Raw genomic sequence first — 27,925 nt, 5'->3', positions numbered from 1 at the left:
GCCTCACCAAGTCACACAGAACAAATTTAAATTGCTGTCAGTCTGACATGTCGAACTATAAATACAGATAAAATTGCAGGCAAGTTAGGCCTCCTTAGACCCTGTGAGCTCCTCTGCAATGGAACACCTTCATGAAATCTTCTGATGGTTTCTCATATGCAACCATTTTGGTAAGTAGCCATTTCTAAGAAGTAATGTTTATTAATTAATCATTCCAACCTTCACATTTTAGTTATTAATTCTTTACCTTGCCAGCATAGTGTATGATACAGAAGTCAGCTTTGTCTTTCAGCTGTTTTGGCTTCTGAAATTTGGGGTGGGTGCCTTGTTCTTGAACAACTTTTTCCACAAAGCTTTTGTCTGTTGCTTTTGGGAACCAGCACTCTTCATCCAGCAGAGCCAGTATACCAGGAGGCCCAGCCTTAAGGAAGGAAAACATCAAAACATCATTAACTACATGACTACAATGATAATGAACACCTTTAGACAGCTAGAGGAGGGGGAAAAAGAACTAAGCCTGATCCACATCACATTCATGTCTTGTGTGATATCAGTTAAACTACTTCCATTGTAATATAAACTGTTAATAGCTCTTCAATATCTTCATCTGAATTGAGACCATTTTTATGAGAAAGTCTCTTCTGTGACATTTGTCTAGGTTGTTTTTTTTGGAAAAGATATTTTTTATTAGAAGAAATATTATTATACGGTTCTCTAAATATATTCTGGTGTCTAAATGCAAAAGGCATAGCAGAAAGTTTCACAAACTAGTCCTTACTATTGGAACATCTACTGTGAAATTTGTAAATTTTTAAGTTTCATTAGAGCAAAATGAAAGCAACTGAGTTCACAGCTTCTCATCACACCAGTAGTTAAGCAAGGAAGTTCACACTACTTATGGCAAGCTGCACATACATCTAGCATCACGCAGACCTAACAAGTGAGGACAATACAGTGAGAGGGAAAAGTGGCCAATTAGATCCATTTTCATGCAGTGTTTCCTACAGAACTGACACTAACAGCCTTTTGGTGACACACTTTCATACAAAGAAGAAACTGTTCACTCCTGCTTCTAATCATATTACAGTGCCAGTAGAGGATAACAAAAGCTAGAGGGCCAGAGATGATGTCCTCAATGACAAAATCAGTGCAGCCATTTCCTGCTGGACAGCAAAACAACAAACTTACCGGCTTCTCTATGAGGTCAATGCAGGGCTGCAGGTCCAGGCCAAAGTCAATGAAATTCCACTCTATGCCCTCCCTCTGGTACTCCTCTTGCTCAAGAATGAACATGGTGTGGTTAAAGAGCTGCTGCAACTTTTCATTCGTGTAGTTAATACACAGCTGCTCAAAGGAGTTCAGCTAATGAAGAAAAAAGCAGAAAGATGTTTGAGCAATTGCTTGTGAAGACACACCTAGCATCCTATTAGCACAAAAGATCATATCTGTGGTTCAGGAATCTAAGCTAAAGTGGGGCAGACAGTCCACTGTCAATAACCCCTTTGGATATGAACTGCCTGTTCTGTCACGTGCCACTGCACACTGCTGCAATCCCTAGGGAAGTTCATACACACTGGTTCTCAGACTTTGCAAAAGAATGTTTAGATGTAAACAGCAGAAGAGTTACTGCAACTACTTAACCCGGGACAAGAAAGGACTCTGGTTTTCTCACAAATGCAGAGCCAGCAAGTCCTCTTCATAGGAAGAAGCAGCAACAGAAGCCTGAAGACAAACTCCTAAAAGTATGTGGACTGGAAAGTCCCTTTTTAATCCTCATATAAAATCAGAGCAAGGAAAGTGAGAGAAATTTCTATAAAATTTCCAGATTTCTTCTGGAATGGTAAGGACAAGGTTAATAATCCACAGTGTATTTTTATGTTTGACCACACAAATCATAATGCAGCTTCTAAAGAAAGTGGTCCTGTTCTAATTCCTCTCTATTTAATAATTCCTAACTATGTTATTTCTTCTCTTCTTTTCATGAGATCCAGCAACTGTGAAGCCAAAGGCATACCAATAAGAGGGAGAAGGAAAAAAAAAATCCCCCAAAACCCAGCCAACAAGCAAACAAAAAAAAAAAACCAATGCCAACTTTTCTGTGTCTCAGTTTTCTATTTCATTAATAAATGGTCCAATTCATTTTGCAGTTGTTCATGAGTTAGACCCAGTGTAACATAACACAGGTTGACAGGAGCTGCCTTGCTGGGATAATGGCAGGATACTTCTTTTTTGATGGCAGTCTGTGGCTGCTTCAGATTATAATGCAAACCACATCCTAAAATTATTTCATAGAATCCCCTAACAGCTTGGCCTAACAGTTCACTGTCATCTAGAGAAAGAGCTCACATTTTCCCTCTCTCCCATCTCTCCCTCAACTTTCCTTCAGCTCCTCCTCTCCTACACTTATCTTGAATGAGACTAGATGTTGATTCCCCTTTTTGTGGGCTTCACATCCTTATCAAGAGTGTGTTATTTTCCAATTGTAAAGCTATTTCCTTCTGCGGTCTTTGCTCCATATTAAACTGTGCTGAGTGCAAGGACCTGACATCTCCTTACCTCAAAAATCTCAAAGCCAGCAATGTCAAGGATTCCAATGAAGGAAGCACCCTGTCTCTTGGTCTTGTCCAAAGCCTTGTTGATGCGCATAACCAGCCACCGGAACATCCGCTCGTACGTGGCTTTGGCCAGTGCTTCAATGGCAAAATCAGCCTAAACAGCAAACACATCAACATCAAAAGCTGCATTAGAAACCAAAGAAAGGCACAGATTACACTGCTTCAGGATCTAGCAGCACAACTGTAGTCTGACATTTTCTCTCCACCAGGAAATCCACTGAACAAGGCTTATTTCAGTTTATTCCAAATGAAAAGTAGATGGCATAGTGATATTCAATATATAAGAGCAAAAAATTTGTCTCTAAATTAGTGTGTCAAATCCAAATTTCAGGATCCTACCTGCTGGAGGAAACAAAAGCTGGTATTAAAGAAAGAAAAACTATGCCCAGTCACTCCCAAAGACTGTAGTAACATGGAGCTTTTCATAGGCCCAAGGAAATGAACTTAAATTCTTTTGTAACTTTGGATTTATGAAGCCCAATCCCTCCCTGCCACTACCCTACCTTTGCTTGACACAAATACTACATGTAGTAAGAAATTATACATCAAAAGGGACAAGCAGCATGGAAAGGCAACCTCTGACTTTTTCCAGACTTCAATCTCTTACCAACCCTTTCCATGTTACAGGGCCATGTTTCTTTATTTAGAGTATAATGCTGTGTTCATAAAGAAGCCAGGCAATAAGTAAGCACAGGGGTTTGCTCCATTCAAGCAGGCCACGAGCTCCTAGGTCAGGTTTCATTTACAGCACAACCAGTCAAGAGTGTTACAAAATTTCCAATAAATTTCAAGGGTGAGCAGCAAATTCTTCTATCTTAGTAGCTGACCCACTCAAAAATAGTGCTTTCTGAATTGCACCAACTTGAAAATGTCACCCTTGCATACCACATTGAAAATAACTCCCCAGGGACAGCCGGTCACCAAATTTAGGGGACTTGTGTTCTCTTTTTTTTTTTTTTTTTTTTAAAGAGAAGAAGTGCTAAGGGACAGGGTGAATTCTATCTTTACACAGATTATATGAACAAGCAATATATTATGTTAGAAGCAATATATTAAGGTACATCATTCAAGTGTGCTTTCCATGTACTGCCACCATAAAGATGGTTAGTAAACACTACAGAAACCTTTGAAACATTCATTAGCAGTGCAGCAGTAAGATTAGAGATCAAAGTGGTCCCATTCACTTTTTGAGAATGCCTACCTGCTCTTTGGTCTGAGCTTTCTGGACATAATCTCGTCCAACTTTGATGCGAGGAGTCAGGATACCTCTAGTGAAATCTGTCACGTTGATACCCAAAAGGTGAGACACCTTCTGAGCAGCTAAAGATGGTAAAAGGAAACAAAAAGATTCATATTACTCTGTTTTTCTCACAGAAAGAGAGAAAAAGAAAAACATTCTGACAACTGTCTTTAGAAAAGTCAGGAAACAGCTTACAAAAAACATTAAATTAAGAACAGGTTACTGAGACAAAATACCTTCCTAACCAAAAAATCACTCTAAAAAAAACCCTCTTGCAACCCATACAACAGTTTACTGAGTTTCTCCAGAAGTCACTAGAATATATTTCAAGTAACAGCCTCATTCAACTAAATTGTTACACAGAAGCTTTAGAAAGGTCATTGTCTGTAATCAATCTAAAAATATATCAGATAATGGATTCTTAATCAAGCTAATTGTTCTGTCTTCATCTACTGATTAGTCTTTGAGACAGCTCTGTATTTCAGATTCAAGATCCAAAACCCAAACAGTTTATTCTCCTCCTTAAAATGGCATTTAGAGCATATTTTAAATAATAACAGCCCAAAAAAAACCCCTTAGTGATAAAATTAGCAACATTTGCACTTCTGCAGTACATCTACAATGAAGGTCTAAGAGTTAAGTCTTCCAACAAATAGTCCTCTATCACATGAAGCATGGCACTATTTACACATTCAACAATGGGCAATTAAATTACGCACACATGCTTTTATACCCACCATAAAACTACCCACCATCTTACTCTTACAGTTACCAGACTACCTACAAAGGCAGCACAGAACATTCCTTAAAATCTGATAATATAGGTTTGAAGGACCAATTACTGTAGCTCGTTTAAAACACACACTCCACATACTCAGTAGAGTAATCCTTTTCATCTGTTCATGGTGTGCACTTCCTGCCTAGCCCTGCCACAGGAACACTGTCACATTCCTGCCCGTGGGTGGCTGCAAACACACGCCTGGCAGAACATTGTGCATTTGTATGGGGCACGCCAGCTCCTCTGACAAATAATTCACCCTGCAAAAACAGGGCTCCAGCATTCCATACATACTGCAATACATTCTCCCCCTTGCAAGAACTTCCTGGAGGCTTTTTTGCTGCACTTTTCTTTGGTGTGGGGCAGGGGATTGGTTACCTGTATTGTCTGGCATAGAGGCTTGGTCTGTGTTACGCTCCTTCTTGAAGACTATGTTGCCAAGTTGAAGAACACCTGAGATAACCTTCAGCAGACCTTTTAAAATAGTAACAATAACAACAGCTTAGTGTCAGACATCAACAAATTGTGACACAGTTATCCATATCACCCAGTTATCTTTCTTAACATGGTAAAGAGGCCCATCTCAGCATCCCAAAAATTGTTCTGAAATTTAGGAAAAAGCACCACAGGTTACTCCTCTAAACTACTCCCATGCAGGACAAAGGACTTGCCTTGTCATTCCTATGCAGGACTACACAGCCTAGAAATTTACCTATTCTCAACATCTCTATAAAATAGTGAGAGATAGGACTGAGGGTTAAGTGCCACCTACAACAACTGTATTTTTTAATAAAACACTTTTTTCTCTGCTTGAGGATAAAAACCTCATGTAATGAATTCATACTCAATTTTCCTCAACAGTTACTGTTGAACAAAGGAAAGAGACAGTTAAGGGTGCACCTCAATTAAAGATTTTGTTTCTTTAATCCTGTAACACTTTCAGTTCCCTGACCAAGATCTGCAGTCCTTACAGACACACATTGTAAAGTACAGAAGGCAGCAGGATGTGGGCGAAAGTGCCGGTACCATAACTATTACTAATTATATGCTGAAGCACCCCACCCCATTGCTAATGACACATTCATACTCTTCAAATGATGCACGTCACAAAAGCCAAACTATCAGATGCCAAGACAGGGAAGATGGTGTCAATTCAATTTTCACCACATATCAAAGCTCATTGCATAATAGCTTCCAGTTGCCTTGAGCAAAGTAAACTGCCAGTCACTTGAAGGGATCTTCTAATAAAGGTATTTTTTTGTCCTGCCATTTTCTACTTGTTTAGGCTGATTTTGGCTGGAGTAGAATTAGTTTTCTTCACAGTAGCTGTTATGGGGCTGTGTTCTGGATTTGTGCTGGAAACAAGTGTTCATAACACAGGAGGAGGCTAGGGGTGCACAAGAAGATGGGGAAGGACACAGCCAGGACAGCTGACTCCAACCTACCCAAGGGACCATGCTCAGCACATAAAGCTCAGAAAAGAAGGAAGGGGAGGATGTTAGGAGTGATAATGTTTGTCTTCCCAAGTCATTGTGTGATGGAGCCCTGCCTTCCTGGGTGTGGCTGAACACCTGATTGCCCTTGGGAAGTGGTGAATGAATTCCTCATCTTGCTTTGCTTCACTTGCATGTGCAGCTTTTGCTATACCTGTTAAACTGTCTTTATCTTGATCCATGAGTTTACTCACTTTTACTATCTCAAATATCTCTTTCATACCACTGGGCAGGAGTGAGTGAGCAGCCATGTAGGGCTTAGTTGCCAACTGCAGTTAAACCACAACACTATCACAAAAAGATTTGTTTTAAGAAAACATCCTTTTGAGGATGAGAGTGAACAAAGGCTCCATTATATGCTACATTAGGAGCAACAGAAAAGAAACATGTTTGCGATTGTCCCACTCTTGTTCTGCACTGGTGTAGCCTCACCTCAGGTCCTGGGTGCAGTTTTGGGTACCACAATATCAGAAAGATATAAAGCTGTTAGGGACTGTCCAAAGGATGGCTATGAAGATGGCAATGAGCCAAGAGAAAGCCACAGGAGGAGTGACTGAGGTCACTTGGTTGTTCAGCCTGGAGAAGAGGAGACTGAGGAGGGGACTTCACAGCATCCTACAGCTTCCTCAGAAGGGGAAGTGGAAGGAAAGGCACCTGTCTATCTGGTGACCAGTGACAGGATCCAAGGGAATGGCATGAAGCTTTGTCAGGGGAGGGTTAGGCTGGATCTTGGCAAAAGGGCACTGGCTCCTCAACAAGTGTAAAACATTAAAGCTATTTTTGCTGTAGTGCCTGGAACCAATAACTCATCTACATGACAGCAAAGACATACCCTAGAGCATACATTAAAAACAACTTGAAACACTGAGCATAGCAGGACACCCTGACAATGAATTAGGCTACCATTTCTTTTTTTTTGGTTTTGACAAATTTCTCTTCACCTCCAGACAGAAGTTTCAGTCTCAGATGATTCAGGATATCAAGAAATGTATTAAACTGTCAATAACAACAGCACAGATTTTAACAGCTGGACTGTAAACAGCAGATGGCACAGGTAAATAAATGTTCCCTACAGCCACAAGAGCTGCAGCCTCCAGCAGAGGAGGTGATGTCAAACCACAACAGATGCCTGCTTGCTTCAGGGTAGAGAGTAACAGTCCTAGCTTTAGAAGACCATACACATTTTGAAGGTGAGCCTTTGCAGAACAGTGATTTGCCAGCAGTGGGGCAGATCATGAATGAGCAAGCACAGAGCTCTGGTGAATGTGTATCACTGTGCTTTGTGCTGGCTGTGTGCATTTCTCTTTTCACTGTCATGCTACTGTGCTCCCAGAATCAGACAATATTAATTTCTGATCAGCAGTTCAGTGTTAAGCTGGAAAGAAAGGCACTATGACCAGCCCATTCTCAAAGGACTAATCCAGCAGTGGTTGGATCAGATACTTTAGAGCCACTGCTAAGGGGTAGGGGGAGCACACAAGCCATGCATTGCATAAGAGAATGAGGGGATTCTTGTATCTTCAATGTGTTTTTCATACACTGGGTATACAAGCCTCAGATTGGGAACAAAAACAGCAAGCAGAAGCATGTTTTTATTAGCTGCTTGTTCTAGAGTTAACTGTATAACCTGAAACTGTGCTGGTAGATCCTGAGGTGGGTTACTCCAAAGCCACTGAATTTTGTTACTTGCACACTGTTCACTCGGGGCAGGGGGAGCAGGAACCGACACAAGCAAAACAAAACCAACAAAATCCCTAAACAAAAAGCTAACAAATCAAACCAAAACAAAAAAAAGAACACCGGAACAAAAAAAAATCTCAAGACATGGCTTGTTCCCTTTTTCATTCCTTGCATATTCATACCTATCTGCTCTTCATCTGGGATGCCCATGATCTTCATTGCCTCCATGGTCTCCTGAAACATGTCCTTGTCCTGCTGGCCCGGGATGGTAACATGCCCATTGGAAAGGAAGCGGTATTTGTTGTAAGGCTCCAGCAGCAGGTCATCTTAGGAAAGAATTGAGAAAGAAGTTGCTATGGATTTTTTTTTTAAACAGACAAAAAGCTACCACCAATATCAAATTTCTGACTCGCATATGCTACCAGCTCCTGGATGAATCTAGGATTAAGCTCAGTTTAACTTCAGGCTGAACATTTAATGTATTTTAGATAAACACAGAGTTTTTCTGTGTTATTTCATGCTATTCCTTCCTCTGGCCTACTCCACCAAAGCAGCGCCACTCATCATTAGGTCCTAAATCTGTCAATAGTAGGGATTAACTAGAAAGTAAATCTGTTTTTAATTTCAATACCTCATTTGTTTCAAGTCAGATAAAAATTCATATATGAATTCTTGAAACAGTAGCAGCTATGAGAAAGTCCTCTCCTTGTGTCATTCCTGCAGATCCATTTGCAGCTCTTGCACAACACAGACCCACATTACCACGCTGAGGTATTAAAACAAGGTGTGCTGGGATGCCAGACTGCTAGAGGTGCTCAGAGGCTTGCAGATTTGCTCCACTCAGTTACACACCGAGTGCATCACAGCAGGATCATTCCTGCACCAGAATGGTTTACATCATGCAAGACTAGACTAAACATGGGACAGCGATTTAGATAAGGAAGGGCGTAGAGTCATTGCTGGCAGGGAAACAAGTGCAGGAAGGAACCAGAGCAGCAAGTTTTCAGGAACTGAGAAGTGCAGGGGGAGGACAGATGGATGTATAAGTGTATGAAAGAGGTGGAGGAGAGCTGACCATATCCAAAAGGCAGAGAAGTAGGAACTGTGAAGGAACAGGTCTTTGTCTACAAGTGTCCTGAACCCTCTGTTGTTGCAGCTATGGCATTCCCTCACCACAACACAATCATACTTACTCTTCAAATGCTCCCCTGCCCCAGAGAGCAGGTAGTAAAAGATGTGGAAGGTTCTCTCCTCTTTGGCCTGGCGAATTGCACGTGACTTCTCCAGCAGATCTTCAGAGAGTCAAGGCCCATGACAGGACATACAAATCCCTTCCTACTCTATGGTAGGAGAAAAAACTACCTGATGTTCTCTTCATACCAATTGACAGGGGTATTGACTTAGCAATCGTTATCAGTCAATAACCCATTGAGCTTCTGGTCTCAGTTCTGCCAGCCTCTGAATGATGACTATGGTAAGAGAGACTTAATTGGTAAGAAACATAAAATCTGATGTCATCAATCCCCAACTGCCTTGGAAAGAAGCAAGAATGACTTATGAAATTCCATACCTATTCATACTGCTGCAGTTTATGCTTGCATTTCACCTCTTAAGATTCAAATTCATTCATTAACTCAGAAAAGGTCTGCACCATGATCACAAAGGTCACAAAAATACTACTGAAGAAAGAGGAGACTACAACAGTGATCTTGATAGCAGAAATTTAGAGTGCTTCCAACTGCTTTCTCAACCTAAGTCAGTGGTGATGAGACTGCTAGGTACCATTCCTGACACCTCTAGAGCCTTGAACCTTTCAAGGGGTTACAGAAAGGATACAGGTTTCAATGTTGGCTCCAACAATGTAGCCGTTGACATCAAAGTTGATTCTGATAAATTTGCCCTAAGAGGAAGACAATAGTATTAAAATTAGTATTCTTTGTGTTTGGTAACAACAGTAAACAACAGAGGTAAACCTTCTCTTTTTAATCCAGGAAAGGAAACTCCAAACAGGTCAGGCAGGTTTTAGGCAAAGCATAAGGTCAGCCAATAGGCAATGTCTAGTGATCACAACAGCAACTGAACAAAAAAAGACACCAAGCACTTACAGACACTTCTATCATTGTGACAGCCTACAACTCACACTCACTTCTGTTTCAACCTAGATTTTCCACAACCAGGGTCCCTTGAATTTCATTTTACACTACCCTGACAGTTCCATTCCTTTCAGTATTAGCTTAAACCATTTTAATTTGGTTTTGCTCCAGCTCTGCCAACTGCCTCTCAGATGTTGTCCATTGTTCTCCAGAACAAGCAAAATAAAAGATGAGTATTTGCTCTCCAGGATAAAACCAACTGTAATGATTACAAAAAACAATCAGCACAGATGATCCTGGTACAGGATCTGGTTTCTTCATTCCAGAGATCTAAAAGATCTATTTTGGATAATACACCAAATGAAATTAATTTCCCAGATTAATTTAAAAAAAGTCACTCAGTTACTCTATCTCTGATAGCAATTCACCCAAAAACAGAACACTGGAAAGTGTAAAATACACTTTGGATGCACTTTTTGAATACACTCATGACATAATAATACTCACAAATCTTGAGGAGTTGTCATTCTTCACTGTCTTGGCATTTCCAAAGGCCTCCAGGATGGGATTAGCCTGGAGCAACTGTCTCTCCAGTTCTCCCTAGAGAGAAATCCAAAATTAATAAAGTAGGTAGTGGTTCACAGCATTAACCTTGGGTCAAACCAGCGCTGCGGTTTCAATTCACACTAGTTTGGCATCTGTTGCAGAGAAGCCATATTAAACCTTAGGAGATGATCACTTAAACCTTCAAAGGAGACTCATTAGTTATCTGGGTTAAACAGAAACATTCATAAATAAGCCTCATTCCCTTCCTCCCAGTGTGTCTTTCTGATAGCAAGAAGCCCTTCAAAGTCACTTGGCTGTAACATCCCGCAGACTTCCCAGGGACAAAGTGAAAACCATACCAGCATCCAAGACCAGGCCCTCATCCCAGAAGTGTACTGCCACAGAGCCTGCAACAGTGAGGCAAATCCTATCTTGCTACTAAAAGACAGCTCTGAACACTGCTACTAGTAGGTTAAGAAGTTAGTCTGAAAAAAATCTAATGTTTTGTAAAAACCGAACACAAAATGCTTGCACTTCTTAGAAGAGTCTACATCTTACAAAGTACAAAAAAAAAATCTCCTTTGTAAGGAGGAACACACAAAAAAGAGAATTAGTGGTATCCCACAAACTGCATGATTGCTTGCAGTCTGCTGCCATATTCACACACTCCTCCCCTCAAGGAATACTAAGTGCTGGAATTGTAGAAAAGAAATTCAGAACTTTTATCTCTGCCCAGTACTAGGGCATTGCAGCATATACACCTTTCCCTGCAGGCTCTACATGTATCCCTAGCACTTTTGAAAAATTACTTGTCCTCTGTGCTAAAAGCATGGCGTTCTCTATATTTCAAGATCAGCTAAAAAGCTTCTGGAGACACAAAATTACAGTTTAGATTAATGTTTCTCTTTTTAGCAGTTATCAGTAAGTACTCAAGACTGCTTGTGCATAACAGATGTAAATGAAGTTTGATTTGTGAGAAACAGAATTTATGGGGAAACTATTTAAGGTTACTTCTAAAGGAAAATTGTTCCCATTTGTTCTCAAAGACAGGTTAGTTCTTACACAGTGTCTCTAAAAATACAGGCAATAAAAAAAGGAGGAAGATATATGAGAAACTGTACAATGAACTACAAGTTTTTATTTTTTACTTCCACGATCACTTCATTTCATGCTTGCAAAGTGCAAGGCCAAACAAGACCCCCCAGCCCTGGTGGAACTGCAAATACACAGAAGGGGCAGCTGCTGCAAACACCTCCATTCACTGTCAAGTATATGTAACAAGGGGCTTAGCCCTGGTAAGAGAATCTGAGCTGGGACATCATCTGTCTCACAACAGACCCAGCATCTGGCATTGCAAGGAAAAAAACCTTGAAACTAGGGTTCAGTCCTTGAAACTGTGTGGTGGTCACATTTCCCCTTGTGTTGTGCCACACGTACTGAAGTTGGAATGCTCTTTGCTCACACCATTTCTCTTCCCCATCCTGCAGTGAAGCCCTAGGCCTCTGTTTCTAACTGCAATTTATTCCTATTCAAGTGAGAGGTGACAGCAACACAGCACTTAAACCCAACTAAATGGAACAAGGAGGGAAAAGAAATCAGGCCTTGACATCAAATCTATTTTAATTATTTGGCTATAAATAAAACTGAGGCCATAGTAGCTACACAAAGACGGGAAGTTTATGCAAATCCACATATAATAGACCTTACTGTAACTTAGTACCTCAGGAAAAAGTGTCATTAGTTTCAAGTAGGTGTGGGTAAATTGTAGTTTAGAGGTGATTAGGTCTCTTGAAACACCAAGGTAGCAATATGCATAGAAAATGACAGTTTGGCCTCACAGCAATATGAAGCATTTTCCTTTCCTGGGGAAAGGAAAATGCTGAAGAGTTGGTCAAATCACTGAGCTCTCCTGATTTGCCTCAGCACCATGACAAAGTGGGAAAATCCAAGTTCTCAGCACGCCACAGTAACAGCACATAGGACTAAGTGTCTGCAATTACCATACCCATTCCTCACTGCACGCTGTCTTTGTTTAAAAGGAAATTCCATTATGTTTAAAAATTTTTAATAAGTTTTTGAGTGGAGTTTGTTGGGGATTTTTTACTTTAAATTTTGATGGTCACCTTTCACTGATGGAAGATACTTCATTATTCTTATATAATAGGTAATTTTGCAAAGCAAACCATTACAAGACAGAGCTGTCCAAGCTTTCTAAAAATCCTAAGGTACCCATCATTAAGATGCTGCCAATTTCCTGGCACTTGTAATTGCCATTCCTTGACCTGAAACAAATTTGTTTAACACTTGGCATGCATTTGAAGTATGTGCAATATTCCTCATGAAAACAGCAGCAGAAAAAGCCACTGGGTCTGTTAGCCTGTGGTTGGCAGTTCCTAACACTCTTCAGTATGCTGTCTTTCTACTGCTCTGAAATTACAGGACAAATTTAAAACAACTAAAATCCTTGACATCTACCTTGCACTGAATTTTTTCATCTCATACACTTTTTGAAATATTTTTTAAGCCAGATAGAAGTCTTTCCAGCTATTAATTCTTCAGAAAGTAAAGTATGGAGAAAGGCATCCAGAAATCATTTCTACCTTTAACAGTATACAATTAAAAAAAAACTATGGGGGGTGGTGTTTGGGCTGTTTGGTTTGTTGGAGTTTGTTGTTTTGTTTTTTACACATTAGGGATTTGCTTTTGTATTCTTCTCTGCAGTCATGTGAGAGATTATCAAATAACTAAATCCCAACACCAGTGGCTGCATGGGGGAAGGAGAAGGATCATCCATAACCAAAGTTTCGTTACAAATATTTAAATATCAGCTACTATTGCCCATGGATTTCCGATTAGCTGCAAACACTCACATCTTGAAAAATCATTACATGATTTAATAAGACAGTAAAGAAGCTGAGATTAAACATGGAAAAACACTGACTTCAACTTCTATAAATAGAAGTTTTAATAAATGAAAAAAAAAAAGTTTCTATCATTAGATTCAGTACACCCCCTGCAAAAGGAGCCTTAATGTGCATAGAAGTCACACCATGCAGCTAGAAGCTTATTTAGCTGAATATACTAATGCACTGGGAATGGTGGAATGCACCACTACCTCCAAAACAAGTGAGCTAAAGAATATGTTTTATAAAACTGATTTTGCCCTGGTATTTGGAAAAACACCAGTTTACACCCAAAAGTTCATAATAAAGAAAGTACCACTACTTTCTATAATATCCTTTGTTTAGTTCTGTGCCTAAAGACAAAAATCTTCCACGACCAGTATACCTGAGATCCTCAGAAAATTAAATGTATTCATCTTCATAAGTTCCTATATTCTGATTCCAAGTTTGCACCATAAAGAAGTGCTGCAGAGCACTCACTGCTGATTAACAAAGGCTGCAGCTCTAAATCCCCTCTGGTAAGGTCAGTTTAGTAACAAAACATGGGGAGCGGGACTTTTTGGAAAAAAAATCAAAACTTGGGGGAAAAAATTAAATATCAAGCTTCGACAAATCATCAACCAGTCCAACATAGGACTGTTTTATTCTCCTGAGCAGACTGTCTGTCCTGCTTCAGCAGTTCAAATTTTACTCATGGACAAGCAGTGGAAGAATACTTAACTCAACCCCATGATTCTATTTTCCACACTTAAAAAAACTAAAAAGAAGAATGTTTCTAAATACAGCTACTGACAGACCATGGAAAAAGCCTTCATATGTCTGAAATTTTGGCACATAGAACGTTGGGTTTTTTTGGTAGAATTCCAGAAGTTAGTTACTACTATGTGCATGCACACACACAGTGTGCCAGCATGCAGAAATGCCTTCTTATTTATATACTCTACATGCATTAGACATGCCTACACATTAAGCTGCTACAGGAAAACTCTCATGTAGAGATGCAGTGGACACATCTAGCACTTGGCTTTCATTAATAAACATTTCCAACATGTTCAGATCCGGCTAACAAGCCCACAGTCCTAAAACTCCCTGGATAAATACTTAACTACATCAAAATTACTAGGAACATCACACACACTATATGCTTAAGAGGCTAGGAAAGCCTTGTCCAGTCCTATCGTCCTGATGGAATACTTCTAAGATGGTATGTGTCTGGGAAAATCCTGCAAGAAAAACTTTAAAGGCAAACTAGTATTGAGCACAGAACACAAGTATTCTTGATATCACTACAGTCTCCAAATGAACATCCTTACAAAAAGATTACTGTGCACCACACAAAAAAAAAAAAAATTGTGAATTGTCTATGGATTTGTTTTAGCTGCAGAAAGTGATATTGGTGTGGAGTGAAAAGCCGCTCAAAAAAATCACACAATGGGACAGAAAATGCATTCCTGGTGCAGAACGTGCAGTAAACGTGCAGCTCACCTACGAGGATACAACTGAAGAATTCGGCAATAGTCCATCGGGGGAGAGGGAGGGGAAAAAAATATAAGTGAGACATCTTTAAAGTCCTCCCACCATCATCACCACCCTCCTCTCATGTGCTGCTAACACTTGGTTTCCCCCCTTTTAATGTTTTCCTACAATTTTTAAGTTTTCAGCTGATGTCCACTAGCCTATCATTGTATTCTCCAGTTCTGAGACAGTACATGTAGTCGCCAGACCTAATCTATAATGGCACAGAAGAAAGGAGACAACTCCCCCACAGAAGGATCAGTTTTAAACCACCTATACTGGTTATAAGCAATACAACCATGTGAAAACATCAGTACAGATGATGCATTTACAGCAGCTCTTACCCATGCATTTGCCAATGAATCCAAGGGGTCGTGGATGAGTTTATACCCACTGTAGATCCACCGAATTCAAAGGAGTTATGGCTTTGAACAGTGTTCCCTGACTCGCAATTTTTGACAGACTTGTTGTTTCACAGTTCACTGACCTCCTCAATCCCCTGACAGATGTTACCATCTAAGCTTCTACTGAGCAATATGTCTTTTACCAACATCAGCCAATACATATTTAATGTCCAAAGTCTGCAGAGCAATAAAACATCATTAAACCTAGGTCTTACCTGGTCTTTTTTGGACTTGTGCGAGGAAGCAACATGAGCCAGATACTGAATAACCTTCTTGGTGTTCTCTGTTTTACCAGCTCCTGATTCACCTCTGTAAAGAAAATCTACAAGTTATCAACAAACAAGATGTAAGGAGACATTATCATATTTCTAATCCCAAAAGGGCTACTGACATCCTTAACTGCATTATGGCCATTACAGCACCTCCCTTAAAACCAAGGGAAAAAAAGCTGGGCTGCAGCTGGACTGCAACATGGAAGGCAATAAAGAACAGTGCCTTCTAGTCACTTGGATACAGAGACTGTCAAAGTGGCTGAGGAATAGCTTGGAGGCTGCTGTAGAGGTTGGGGTGAAAGGTAATGAAGTAAATCTTTCAAACGGAAGCCTCCTGACTGCAAGAAGAAACATACCAATTCCTTAAGCATGGCTGAGGGCAAATCAATTTTACTGTGTCTAGAAGACAAACTGCTGCATCAAGAGTATCTGTTACTCTATCAGCCTCATCAGTATGCATGCACTTAAACATAACAGCTGCATCAAATCTGAAGGATCACTCCAAGCCTTTCCCATTGACAAAGCTGTGTTTCTTCAGTAGTTTGAGCACAAGGGGCTGTTTCAAAGCCACCCTTCCTCCATTTATTACAAAAATTATTTTGCAGAAGGAATTATATATTGGAGGAACTGTAGTGGGACTTTCCTTGACTCTCCATTATTACCTAATTCTGTAATTCCACTTCCAGTACTTAAAATTAAGAGAGTCCTTCCTTTTTACAAAAATGTAAAAACACAAACTTTGACATGCAGACTGACAATTGGAATTACTCACGTGCAAAGGATGGACTGATCCTCTCGATCTAGAAGAAATTTTAAAAGAGTAGTCAGACTAGAACTCTAAAAGAAAATTTCTCTGACAGAATGAAATCAACACCAAAGACACCAGGAAATAGTAAACAGTGACAAATATCCTCAGAATCACAGCCAAGTAACCCCCTCTCTGGCAAGACACCCACCGCCTACCATATGCCAAAGTATAATGGCATCACAGCAATTTAGTTTTCTTCATCCAGAAAGAATATTATTTGCATTACAATTTTTCTACAAACACTAAAGAAGTCTCCTACTGAATGTTTCTTTACCACACAGCTACAGTGTGATGCGTATCTACTTGTTCTTCAGCCCCTATTGCAGTGGGCCCATACTGACTTTTACAAAAGTTATCAGTAGAGCAGTGAAAATGGAAGAGGTAGGGGGAAAGTGGGACAGCAACTGTTACAAATCCCAAAGTGCCAAAGATTCACATCAAACAGATGCTTTCAGACCAAAACAAACACTGAAGCTCAGTGACAAAATATTTGTTGCTTATTTTGTACAGACTGGACCCAAAAACTGGAAGACTGAGCAGCAGCCTACATCCTATACAGCTGATTGTTTGTGGCATCATCCCCTATTGTATTAACACAGCAGTTGGTAACAACAGAAACCTTTCCTTTCCATGTTGACATACCAGCAGACTTACTAAGGCCTGTGTTCAATTCCCAGCTGTGGATATCTTTCCAGTTACAGAACATAATTCACCCAGCCCATTCACTACTATCTTCTCCCACATCTTTAACCTCCTGCCAGCATTCACTTCGTTATGCACAGTCCTGACCAGTCCTCCCATCATGCCTTCATCCCACAGCTCCTGCACACACTCCACCTATTCTGCCCTGTTTCACTTCCTACCCCTGCCCTCCACCCTGTGCCCACCTACCTCCACCCAGATTCCATCCCATTCCTTCACACCACCAGGAATGAGCTGGGAGCACCAGGAAGACTGGAGAGTGCCTGTGCCTACACCAGAACAGCCTCAAATAGCTTGTAGCCATCACAGGGACAGTGAAACACAGAACAGGTGGGCACAGCAAGTCATTGACTGACAGCCCACAAGAGCCACTGGGGCACTCAGAACACAAACTGTGACACCAAACTCAAAATCCCCATTAGGCTGGGAGGCTTTTTAGTTTGATATTAGGTGTTTGTTTATTTTTAAATCAAGACCAGAGGACTCACAGATTATTTAGTCTGAGAAGCTCAGTAACACTGCAGCAGGTTAGATGTCATTCAGGCACTGCCACTTCCTTTTTCCACTCATTGCACTGGATTAACATCTACTCTCTAAAGAGAGAGAAAGCAAGCCCCAAACATCCATGAGAGTATGCAATTCACTGGATCTCTCTAATAATTTTTTTCATTATTAGTGACATCCATTATGTTTGTGTGACTGTCTCCACATTTTAGCTACTGGTTCTTTTAATTCTTTTTCCCTGTAGCTTAGAGAAACCAAGAATGCTCAGTATTCTTCCCACCAGACAGTGCTTAGATGATATAATTAAGTCAGCATTCAAGTTGTTTTGTGCAAGATAAAGAGATTGAGCTGTAATTAGAGAAGGCTTTCTAGTCTGATAGATCTCAAGTACCTGAAACCTTTTCTATACCCTTAAATACTGCTGCTGCAAGCACATTTAGCATTCCAGTACTAGCATCCTGAATGCCACATGAATCAAGAAAAATCTCCCATACACACAGTTTAAAAAGAGAGGAGTATATCTAGCCTTTGCACATATTTTTGTGGAATAATGAAAGCTGACAAACCTAACAGGTTTGAGATTCCATCTTAAAATATTCTGAAGCCGATAATGGAAGCATTAAGCTCACATGCTAAGTATATGCAGCTCCTGCTCTTAAGCATCTTTACTGGAAACTGACTGTATGTAGATGAGTACAAAAAATGAGAGGAAAATAATCTGCTTTTTTTCCTGTTAAAACTTAGATTACCTGCCATTACCCTGCTAATACTGTTCTCAGAAAGAGCTAATCAGCCCCAAGCCTGGAAGAAAGCAAGTAGAAGAAAATCACCACTCAAACAATTTTGGCCTGGCAAATTCTTAAGCCTTCAAAACTAGATAGTGCAGCTTTATTTAAATTGCATATTCATTTTTTCAAGTGCTGAATTTATTCACTGCCTTTGAGATATACACCCCTTTTGCTGAAAGCCAGGCCAATAATAGATGTTAGCCAGCCCCAAAGGCCTCACACATTTAAGGTTCCTAGTGGGTCAAGGGCTCAGCAGGCACACGCCAGCCCTCTGCATGACTGGGCACTTTGAGGGTGGATCAGGGGAATAACTAATGACTCATTTATGGATTGCCTAAGGAAATGTATTCTTCAGTAGTACAACACCTGAGTACAATTCTGCACCACAAAGCAGCTATGTGAAAGGACAAGACTGTGCCTCTAAATAACACCCGACTTTCAAAAGCTTGAATAAAAACAAGCAGTTCACTTGTCCAGAAAAGGTTATGCTCACATTCAGGTACTACAGAGGCTCTTCTAAGAAGCATATTTGAGAGAAAGAAAGAAAAAATAAATTAAAAAGGCAATTCTAAATAAGGTGGTCCTTATTGCTGGTAACCAGCTCTGACCTTGGAATTATGAGCTGGGGCTTCTCAAACAGGATGTGGAGCCCCAGGTACTTGAATAGCACCTGCCTTCCCATTTCCATCCTAGAGATGATCCAGCAAAAGAATACCCATAAGCAGACAGATAAACTGACTGTTCAACAGAAAAAGAGATTATCAACATCAGATAATAACACCAAGCAGTTCTTTGGCACTGAACACTACTCGATCATGCCAAGTTTTCTCATACTTGATTGAGAAGTTCTTTCCACCCTTGTTTCAGTAAGGCAAGATAGCCACAGCACCCTGGATTGACCCTAAGGAGTCCCAAAGGCAACTACAGGATTTTTCCCCACCCTAACACAGAGCATGGTGTTGAAAGGTGGTCAGGCAGGAAAAGTCACAGACAGTGGTTGAAATCCTCTTGGCACGAAGCTTTCCTCCCCCAACATACTTTCCTGGTGGCCCACTGCAGCTGCCTTAGTCACCTCTGCTTTAAGTCAGCAGGATCCTACCTGCGAGTGCAGGCAAGTCTCCCGGAGCACGCAGACACTGCCATAAAAGGCAACATTCCTGTTTGCAATCCGGGGGAAATTCTTTCCCAGGACTGCAAAGCAGCAGTCATTGGGATAGCTGGAATTCTTCTAATTGTGTATAGACAGACAACTCAAATAATGTGTTGAGCAACAGGAAACTGGAGCCGACCAAAGGAGCAAAGAGCTAACGCATACAAAGCATAACTGTTAGATACTCTTCAAATTAAGAACAGTTTTGAGTGCCAATATTTGTTCTCCATATGACACTGACTTGTGCCATCATGAATCAGAATTCAGTTGTCCAGCCAAGAGGCCACCTCCCCCCTCCTTTTCTTTTTTTTTCCAAAGGATCATTCAACATGGGCGTACTGCACTACTTCAGTCAGCACTTGCCTTTACTTACTTCATTGTCAGTTGTGCAAGCAACCTACTCAGCAAAAGAGAATGTGCTGGGTACCATAAACTCAGTTGCTTATAATAACACAATCAAGAAACATCTGATTAAAAGAAATCTGCACCTGCTTTTCAGTTCTAAACAGAGTCACTTATTAAAAACAATCCAGAATAACAACTCATTAGTTAATTATAGCAACAGTTCTGTATTTCAAACCAGCTGACAAGGAAAGCTTTTTATCTAGGCTCTTCTTCAGCTCTCATCACCATAGCATTCAAGTGATCACAAGACACAGCCGCCTCAAACATCCAGAAATTCAGGAAGTAAAATATCCTTCAAATTTAAACTATACAGCAGTATGGTATAATAAGATCAGTAGATTAATTTTACTATGTAAAAAAACCCATAATACGTAACTTATTCTTGACCAAGAATAAAAGACTGCATTTGAGACTGCTCGCTGGTTTAGCATACTCTAAAAACTTAATTAAACCAAAATTTGTTTTCACAAGAGAGACATCTTTTTACATAGAAAGTGCTCAATCAAATATACTATTGCAAAACAACGAGTGTGAATGAATGCTGAACTGCTGTGATCAAATACATTGGCATAATTAATAATTTAATACAGCTCCAAAGTCTCGAATTTTGTTTTTAAATGTTTTGGGATGGGAGAAGAAAAACGTTAGAAGACTAGAAGAGAATGTGCAATTTAAGCTCCTCATCTCAGTTACAGAACATCCTACCAGGCCTTTATCACCCACTTCCTCTGCATGAGTGACTCTCATTTCAAGCCTGTTCATCTCCATAAAAGGAGAAGTAATATAGCATTCACACAATGGTGACATCACCTCTGCAGCTAAGAGGAAGTGGAGCTGAAAGGCAAAGGCTTGGCTTGCAGTCCCCTGCCTATAGCTGACTCATTAAGGCTAAAAGCTTAACCATAGCTCATGGTACCACCCACTCCGAACCACAGCGTCTGGCAGGCCGGGGCAGCCCAGCCCCACTCCCGTTACTGCTCCCAGCCCAGCGCCCGTAGCCCGGCCCGGCCTGGCCGGCCAAGCTACACAGCTGGCCTAAAGCAAGAATTGCTCTTAAACGCATCTAAGTGCTTCAAACACGCAGTGCTTCCAGCTCTTTACTGCCTCCTCAAAATGTTCTTCCAACATCAACATAATTTTACATCCCATGTCCTTTCCTCAGGGCTCTTAAGGCAGGAGGAGCCCCAGGGACCTGACACACTGTGCTCCGCAGTGGGAACAACCCCACTGGCGTCAGACCCAATCAAGCAGGTTCACTGTGGTGCCTTAACCTACATGCTGGCTTGAACGGGATCAGAAACACTCCAGGGGAACACCAGAACAGAGCCCCAGAACCTGTTTTTGCCCTGTCATTTAAAGAACCTACTATAGGGAAGTCTCAAAATGCTAACAGCTATCATCAAGTACAAAAAGAAGGAGAAAAGAGAAATCAAATGAAGGAGAAACATAGCATATCCAAGACAGCTCTCAACAATACAGCTTCAAGACGTTTGCGAAAAAAAAAAAGAGAAAAGAAATCACTTGAGTTTGCAGGAATACTGCAGTGCCAAGATTCAGCTCTGCATTAGCTGAAGTTTGAAAACAGTCACAAGGAGAAAAGTAAATTTCATTTTTCAAAATGAAATATATCCTACGGGCTCAAATGGAAATATTTATTCCCCTAAGACATTTTTGGACTAGAGCCCACATCTCCCCTTCTCTAGAGCTCTTGAACAGAACCCGGAGATAGCAGAAAACAAGTTGTAAGCTGTAATTTTAGATTATGCAAATGTTTATGAAGTTCTGACAGAAAAGAAAAACTAGTATACTAGTTTTTTCTATACTAGAAAAACTGCCTGCAAAAAGCTCAGGCAGCTCATGGTACTAAAACAGTGAACTGGAGGGAGACTGACAGCAGGGGCTGAACCATTACATAAGTGACTGCCAGAGAAATCCTGCTCTGGTCCACAGGAATGAAGCAAAATGGGTGTGGTAACTACTAAAAAACAAGTGGGCAACCGGACTCTTTTTTAGCTCCCTGTTCTCATGAAAACCACATCTCAAGACACAGAGTTTTAGAGCTGGATTTAGAAATTTCGAGTAATTCAAAGCATGTAAACATTTCTTAAGGAAATTTAAAACAATGTACATACTTTCTTGCCATTTGCACCAAAACAAATATCCTCCATAACTAGCATCCAAATTTCATGTTGCCCTTTGCATGAGAAATTTGGACAAATCTGGAAAACACACTTCTGAAACCACAAGTTTTATTCTTTTGGGTTTTAGTGGAAATAGAACTTGACCTTTACATGCAACTTGAAAGGGACATGTGTACCTCTACATAACCTGAGCAGTTCTCAAGTGAGAAGCACTGACAGAATATTATATAGAAAAGAAAGATGCATTTTGGGGTACGGCATTATATAGTGCAGCATAGCAGCCCAATGCTAAGAAGCAAGCTGAGAAATTACTTGGAAGCAAGAAAGTTAGAGCAGAAGTGTTCTGCTAGCTAGGAAACTTACAGAACTATGCGAACATTTAAGAATTACAAACAAAACACTTGAAGGTCTATATTCTACAGGAGAAGATCTAGTGGACTGTCTTTTGTGAAAATCACACATGGTCCCAAGGTGAGTGTGAGGATCTACAAAGCAAGTGATTTGTCTTACAACACCTAACACTGCGGTTCCTCGCTTAATGTAACAAGGTATCACTAAAAGATTACCAAGGTACTGTGCTTCAGATTTTTTTCTTTGAAACACCAAACCCAGAGACTACCTAACTCCCAAGTGAACACCAGCACAGTTCTGGAGGTACAGGTCCCTTTGCAGACTAATCCATCAAGGTCAAGGAGGGTTTAATCATTGCTCAGTGATTTTCAGAGTTTTGTTAGGTGAAACATTAGGAGCTCTCCAATAATGTGGAGAAAATCAGCTAAGAAAAGAGACTGAATATATTCATTAGCCATGCGCTGTCTTTCCCTCTCCTACCTATCATCTTAGTTGAACAGGTCTAACCTTTGTAGACCAGAATCACCATACTGACCTCACCTATTACAGAAGCTTCAGATACTTTTCAGGGCATTGAAAGAGATACCATGTTCCAGATACCAATGAAATTTACATCTTCTATCACTATCTGACACAGAAAATTCTCTATGTGTGTTCCAAATAGACAAATAGGTGCTGTTTAACAGCTTTAAAATATGCTTTTCTAAATTGAGGCCCTGGAGACTGTGAATTGAGGTAAAGAATGTATCTCTTCAGTATACATCAGCTGCATTAGAATAATGATTTGTTTGCTCAAGACACCACTCCACTTGCAGGCACTGTGCTTCAATCATTAGCACCAGAAGAATAATTCCTCTGAATGCAGATCTGTTCCCAGGTTACCCAGGGAACAGAAACATTAAGACAAATTGTTGTTTTCTCTAAAAGCAAAAATGTTACACTTTTTTGAGAGTTCTGTTCTTGAAGCACAGGAAGTTTCTCCAGGTAACATGTATTCATCTCATTTCTGAGAGTCACAGTCTTGGGTCTGAGGAAAAAAAAGGAAAAAAACCCAATAACAACAAACAACCCACTCTGAACATGCCCTTCACCATTTTATTTCTTCAAGAAAGTACTTCTGGGGAAAATTAACAAAAAGCAATATAATCTCTTGGAATATCTAAGTGCTCTGACACTTCTGCCAATGAAGTAACCAGAAGATACAAAAAGACCAAACTCACCCACAGTACATCAGCACAGATGCCTGAAAAGGGTTAAGCAGTTTGTGGATTAGCAGAGGTTGGAACAAAACTCTCATCTTCCTCTCCCTTCCTGATGAACCATCCCTTTGAAAGCCCTGCTTATTCAAGTACCATAAATTGACCGAAAATCAACAACAAAAAAAATCTGAGTCCAAATCAATTAACAGGCAAAACTTTTCCACACTGTCAGTTTATGAGATAACTATACCCTGTGCTGACAGAAGTCAGAGTCAAGTCAGCTTGCTATCCTTCTCCAGGCCATGAAGGATTCCCAGTCTTCAGGGCTCTGAAAGTAACCTAGGGAAGGCAGCCTAATCCTAAATGCCTCTGGCTCATGTGGAGCACCCGACCCTTTCATCTTCTATTCTCTGTACAGATTCCTGCCATACCACTGGCTGCTGCACCAAACCTCCCCCACGCTGAGCAAAACCCAGAAAGTGGAATAGGAATGTTGCTTTCCATTCCCCTGAGGCTAGCCAGGGCCAGAGATACTGCAACAACCTACTACTCACCCTCACTCCAGTAGCAGACATCGGAATGCTACTGCTACCCTTTGAAACAAGGAAATAAGGCAATAAATAACCCTAAAACAATCTCTACAGGTCTTGTAGCACACACAGGTAACTGTGAAACCACACAAAAAAATCTTTCCAAACCTAGTTAAACAGATCAAGGCAGGTAAGTTCAAAAGCTAACTGCAAATGATATTCATATCAACAAGCATTACAAAAAGTCTGCAACAAGGTTTCTAAAACTAGGCAAAGAAGAGCTGGGGTAAGCCTCTAGACTGTCAGTACTGCTGAGAACACAGCATAGCTAGAATTGTTCTGGGAAAGGTAAACACTCCAGCAGACCTCATAGCAACTTTCCCATGCTTGGAAAACTGGCAGGGCTGCCATTCTTCAGCTCTGTACAACAAAGCAAGTCAGGTCTGGGGTTTCCAAGTCTTAGACATCATCCAAGAGGTGGTCTGACAGACACATCGCCTCTTTTCAACAGGAAAGAAAACACCCACATAGATTAATCACTACCTCTGAACCACCATCAGACCAAAGAAGGTCACCTGTCCCCTGATGTAGAATTGCAGCTGTTTGGGTATCTTCTGTCACACACTGATATATACCTGGCAGGGACGAAGGATAAGATGCAGGCACATGCACTTTGAAGTGGTTTAACTGTTGACTGTAAGGGAAAAGAACTTCAGTCTCCTCACAACACTGCCAAAGAAACTGTTTCTGACTCTATGTAGACAAGATTTCTTTCTAGGGAACAGTAACTTTGGTACAGCTCAGTTAATAGCCTGTTTAACAAAAATACAACTTAGTGCTTGAGCTAACAAGGAGCAGGCAATGGAGGGAAGGAAGCAATAAAAGAAGGAAAAGTGCAATGAGGTTTATGGACAACATTCTGCCATGTAAAATATAGGTGGAGCATCTATTCTTGACCATATCATGGCAGATCCAGTCTCTCTCTAAGGGAAGTGAGATCCTTTAGAGGTGCAGGTTCACAAGTTTTTATCTTCTGGATGCAGCATTCATTTCAGAGTAACACACCAGCAGTATGGCTGCATTTCTCAAGACCTGCCACATCTCCAGCAAACTGCCACCAACACCCTCCCACCAGTCCACTTCAGCAGGTCTGTGTACTCATCCCTCTGCATCCCAGGCTTTTATAAATATAGATCAACTGATCCATCACATTAGCTCACCCCTGTGCTCTGACCTGCATGGCACCACACTTAAACGACCTTTATCAGCTTTCCCCACAGCAAGTTTGTTGGAAGACACTAACACAGGTTGATGGGTGGAGATTTTCTCTCTTTTCCACTCTGGGAACCTGTATCATTATAGTCCTCTTATGCTTGGAGGTGCAAGTGGTAGCAAGGGCAGGTGAAAAGCAGAACTCAGACTGAGACTAATGAGAATTTTAAAGCATGATTTTATTATATCTGGACTTTGCTCAAAAATGTGATGCTAATGACAAGACTTAGGAGGAACAAACACCTTAGTCATTTCTAGACATCAAAAAATAAAGGAGTAGTAACATTCACTCAGGCACACCAAATCAAACTGTCCATTACACCCTTTAAACCTTAAAAAGTATGCCTACTCATAAAACCCAGGTAACAAACAGGAAGAAAAGCACAAAATACCTCCACACCTGAACCTCTCCAAGCATCACAGACACCACAACTGACTTTGTGAAAAACCTCCACTCAGAATGAGGGATCTGCACAATGCATTCAGAGTTCCATATTTAGAACTCCTCAAGTGATAAACAGGTAGCAGATAATAGCCACAGTTCTCTGATTCTCAGTTGTATGATGTGGAGTGAAATAGGTCTATCCACTTGCTTTCTTTTATTCCATGAAAAGGCAACAGATGTACTTAATATTTCCCGATAGTGAGTTTTATTAACAAAGTAAGAATATAACCAAACAAGCCCTGACAGTAAAGCTACCACTGACCATCATACTTCAAAACATAGGTTATACTAAGCTTGATCCCCCCAGCCAGAATGTGCAATTGGATTTTAAGCTGGCTTTGTTAAAAGCCTCTATCAAACAGTACACATCCCTGCCCACCTACAGCTATGTCAATTCATAGGCTCATCACTGAGATGGAAAATTTGCTACCTCAATTCTCCTTGCCTGCTTCTCTGAACCCCATGTATTCACACCAGCCTGTTCTTTATGTCAAATTTAGCTCTCACCAGACTTTTTGTATAGTTCTTCAATCCACTACAGCAGGAGAGAGCTATTCACCTGAACACAAAAGCTGGTACCAAGTAGTGTCTGTAAGCAAGGACAATAATGCCTTTTGAGAGCAGTGAGTTGTTGTTCTCCTACAGTGTTTTGACTGCAGCCTTGATTTGTGATTTCAACAAGAGTCATTATCTCAGTCAGCACTCACCTTGCATCATACTCCTGTAGGCTGTGTCTGTGATGGCATAGATATGAGGGGGCATTTCATGTCTCTTTTTGCCTTTGTACATCTCCACTATTTCTTCTGAGTATATGGGCAGGTTCTTGTAAGGATTGATTACCACGCAGAACAGGCCTGAGTAGGTCTGGAAAGAAAACACCCCAGCAAACAGACAGAAATTAAAAATGTTGTATACTTGCATATTTTAACAGTACATGACTTGAAAAAACAAACCAAACAGTGCTTTTTTAATTACTTCTTCCAGCGAACCATGTAGAATGCTTCCCACTAAACAATATTAGAATCTGAGGAACAGCCCAAGTACTCTCACATTGACCAAGTGAGACCAACTCTTCCAAGTGTCCACCAAACACCTACTGAGCCATTAGTAATACTGATATCACTGATCTGCTCCCCAGCTAATTAACAGTCCACTAGGACTGGCTTTTCCTCCTTTCAAAGTAAGTGCCATTTCATGATAGAATATAGGTTCTTAGCTTCAAAATGCATACATTTTGTGTTCTGTCTCATGTTTAATATCCATTTATCTAGAAAATGATCACTAAACAAAATAGAACCTCAAGCCAAAATAGTTACTAAAAGAAAAATAAGACCAGCCTGCTCCTGAGAGGTTTCCAAGACCACTAGACCATGTCAAAGGCAGTGCCATCCTGTTCTGAAAGGAAAGCTGGATTAGATGGCCTCCCGAAGACCCCCCAAGCCTGAACACTTTCATGATTTGTAATGTAGCAAGTGGGACTAGAACTAGATTCAAATTGTAAGATCAGCAATGTATCGTATGTTCAGTATGTATGTTTAGAATGCTCAGTATTGTTCCAAACCAGTCAAAATAGAAAAAAATTCTAAAAGAAGTCAGCGATATATGCCAAAGTTTGCTTCTAATTCATATAAAATGGTTAATTCATTATCTATGACAGCAAACTGCCATTTCTCAATTGGTTTCCACTGGCTTAAATTGCACAGTTCTGAGGGAATACAACTGTCCAAACAGTTCCAATGAAAATATTATGCTTCTTAAAAAAAAAAACCCACGAACCCAAACTTCCAGATCTGAGTACCTGAAAAAAAAAAACAAAAAGCACAACAACAATTTTTTAACTTGCAAAGGGAATAAGAAGAGCAGAGGCTTCTTGGATATTTCCTAGACATTCTAAGAATAGCATTCCAAGCCCTGCTCCTGGGGCTTAGTGCTATCCTAGCTCCCTGTCAACTTTAGAAGCAGCTGTTTGGAACATCTGGAGATGAGCAGCTTCCTACAGTAACTTGTAGTGCTACCAGAAGAGAGTACATTTGGCACTTTTTATTTCTATTGCCAAGATCTCTTCTATTGTTTGCTCAATGAAAAAAGAGT

General features: G+C 40.5%; 1 protein-coding gene across 1 annotated transcript in view; it reads right to left on the bottom strand.

The window, feature by feature from the left end:
- The window catches only part of MYH9 (myosin heavy chain 9), a 70,318-nt gene that overhangs the window by 22,900 nt on the left and 19,493 nt on the right, over positions 1 to 27,925 (bottom strand). The window contains exons 3-14 of the mRNA XM_059473399.1: positions 26,542 to 26,698; positions 16,312 to 16,339; positions 15,483 to 15,576; positions 10,407 to 10,499; positions 9,643 to 9,706; positions 9,000 to 9,098; positions 7,989 to 8,132; positions 5,012 to 5,107; positions 3,817 to 3,935; positions 2,557 to 2,709; positions 1,189 to 1,362; positions 248 to 421 (exon numbers count right to left, since the gene is read on the bottom strand). Of these exons, the coding sequence (XP_059329382.1) occupies positions 248 to 421; positions 1,189 to 1,362; positions 2,557 to 2,709; positions 3,817 to 3,935; positions 5,012 to 5,107; positions 7,989 to 8,132; positions 9,000 to 9,098; positions 9,643 to 9,706; positions 10,407 to 10,499; positions 15,483 to 15,576; positions 16,312 to 16,339; positions 26,542 to 26,698 (1,395 nt within the window). The remainder of the gene's footprint in view (positions 1 to 247; positions 422 to 1,188; positions 1,363 to 2,556; positions 2,710 to 3,816; positions 3,936 to 5,011; positions 5,108 to 7,988; positions 8,133 to 8,999; positions 9,099 to 9,642; positions 9,707 to 10,406; positions 10,500 to 15,482; positions 15,577 to 16,311; positions 16,340 to 26,541; positions 26,699 to 27,925) is intronic.

This window comes from Ammospiza nelsoni, chromosome 5 (genome assembly GCF_027579445.1).
Source record: "Ammospiza nelsoni isolate bAmmNel1 chromosome 5, bAmmNel1.pri, whole genome shotgun sequence".
NCBI lineage: Eukaryota > Metazoa > Chordata > Aves > Passeriformes > Passerellidae > Ammospiza > Ammospiza nelsoni.
The sequence above is the reverse complement of the archived record's forward strand: the minus strand, read 5'-3'. Positions and strand labels throughout refer to the sequence as shown.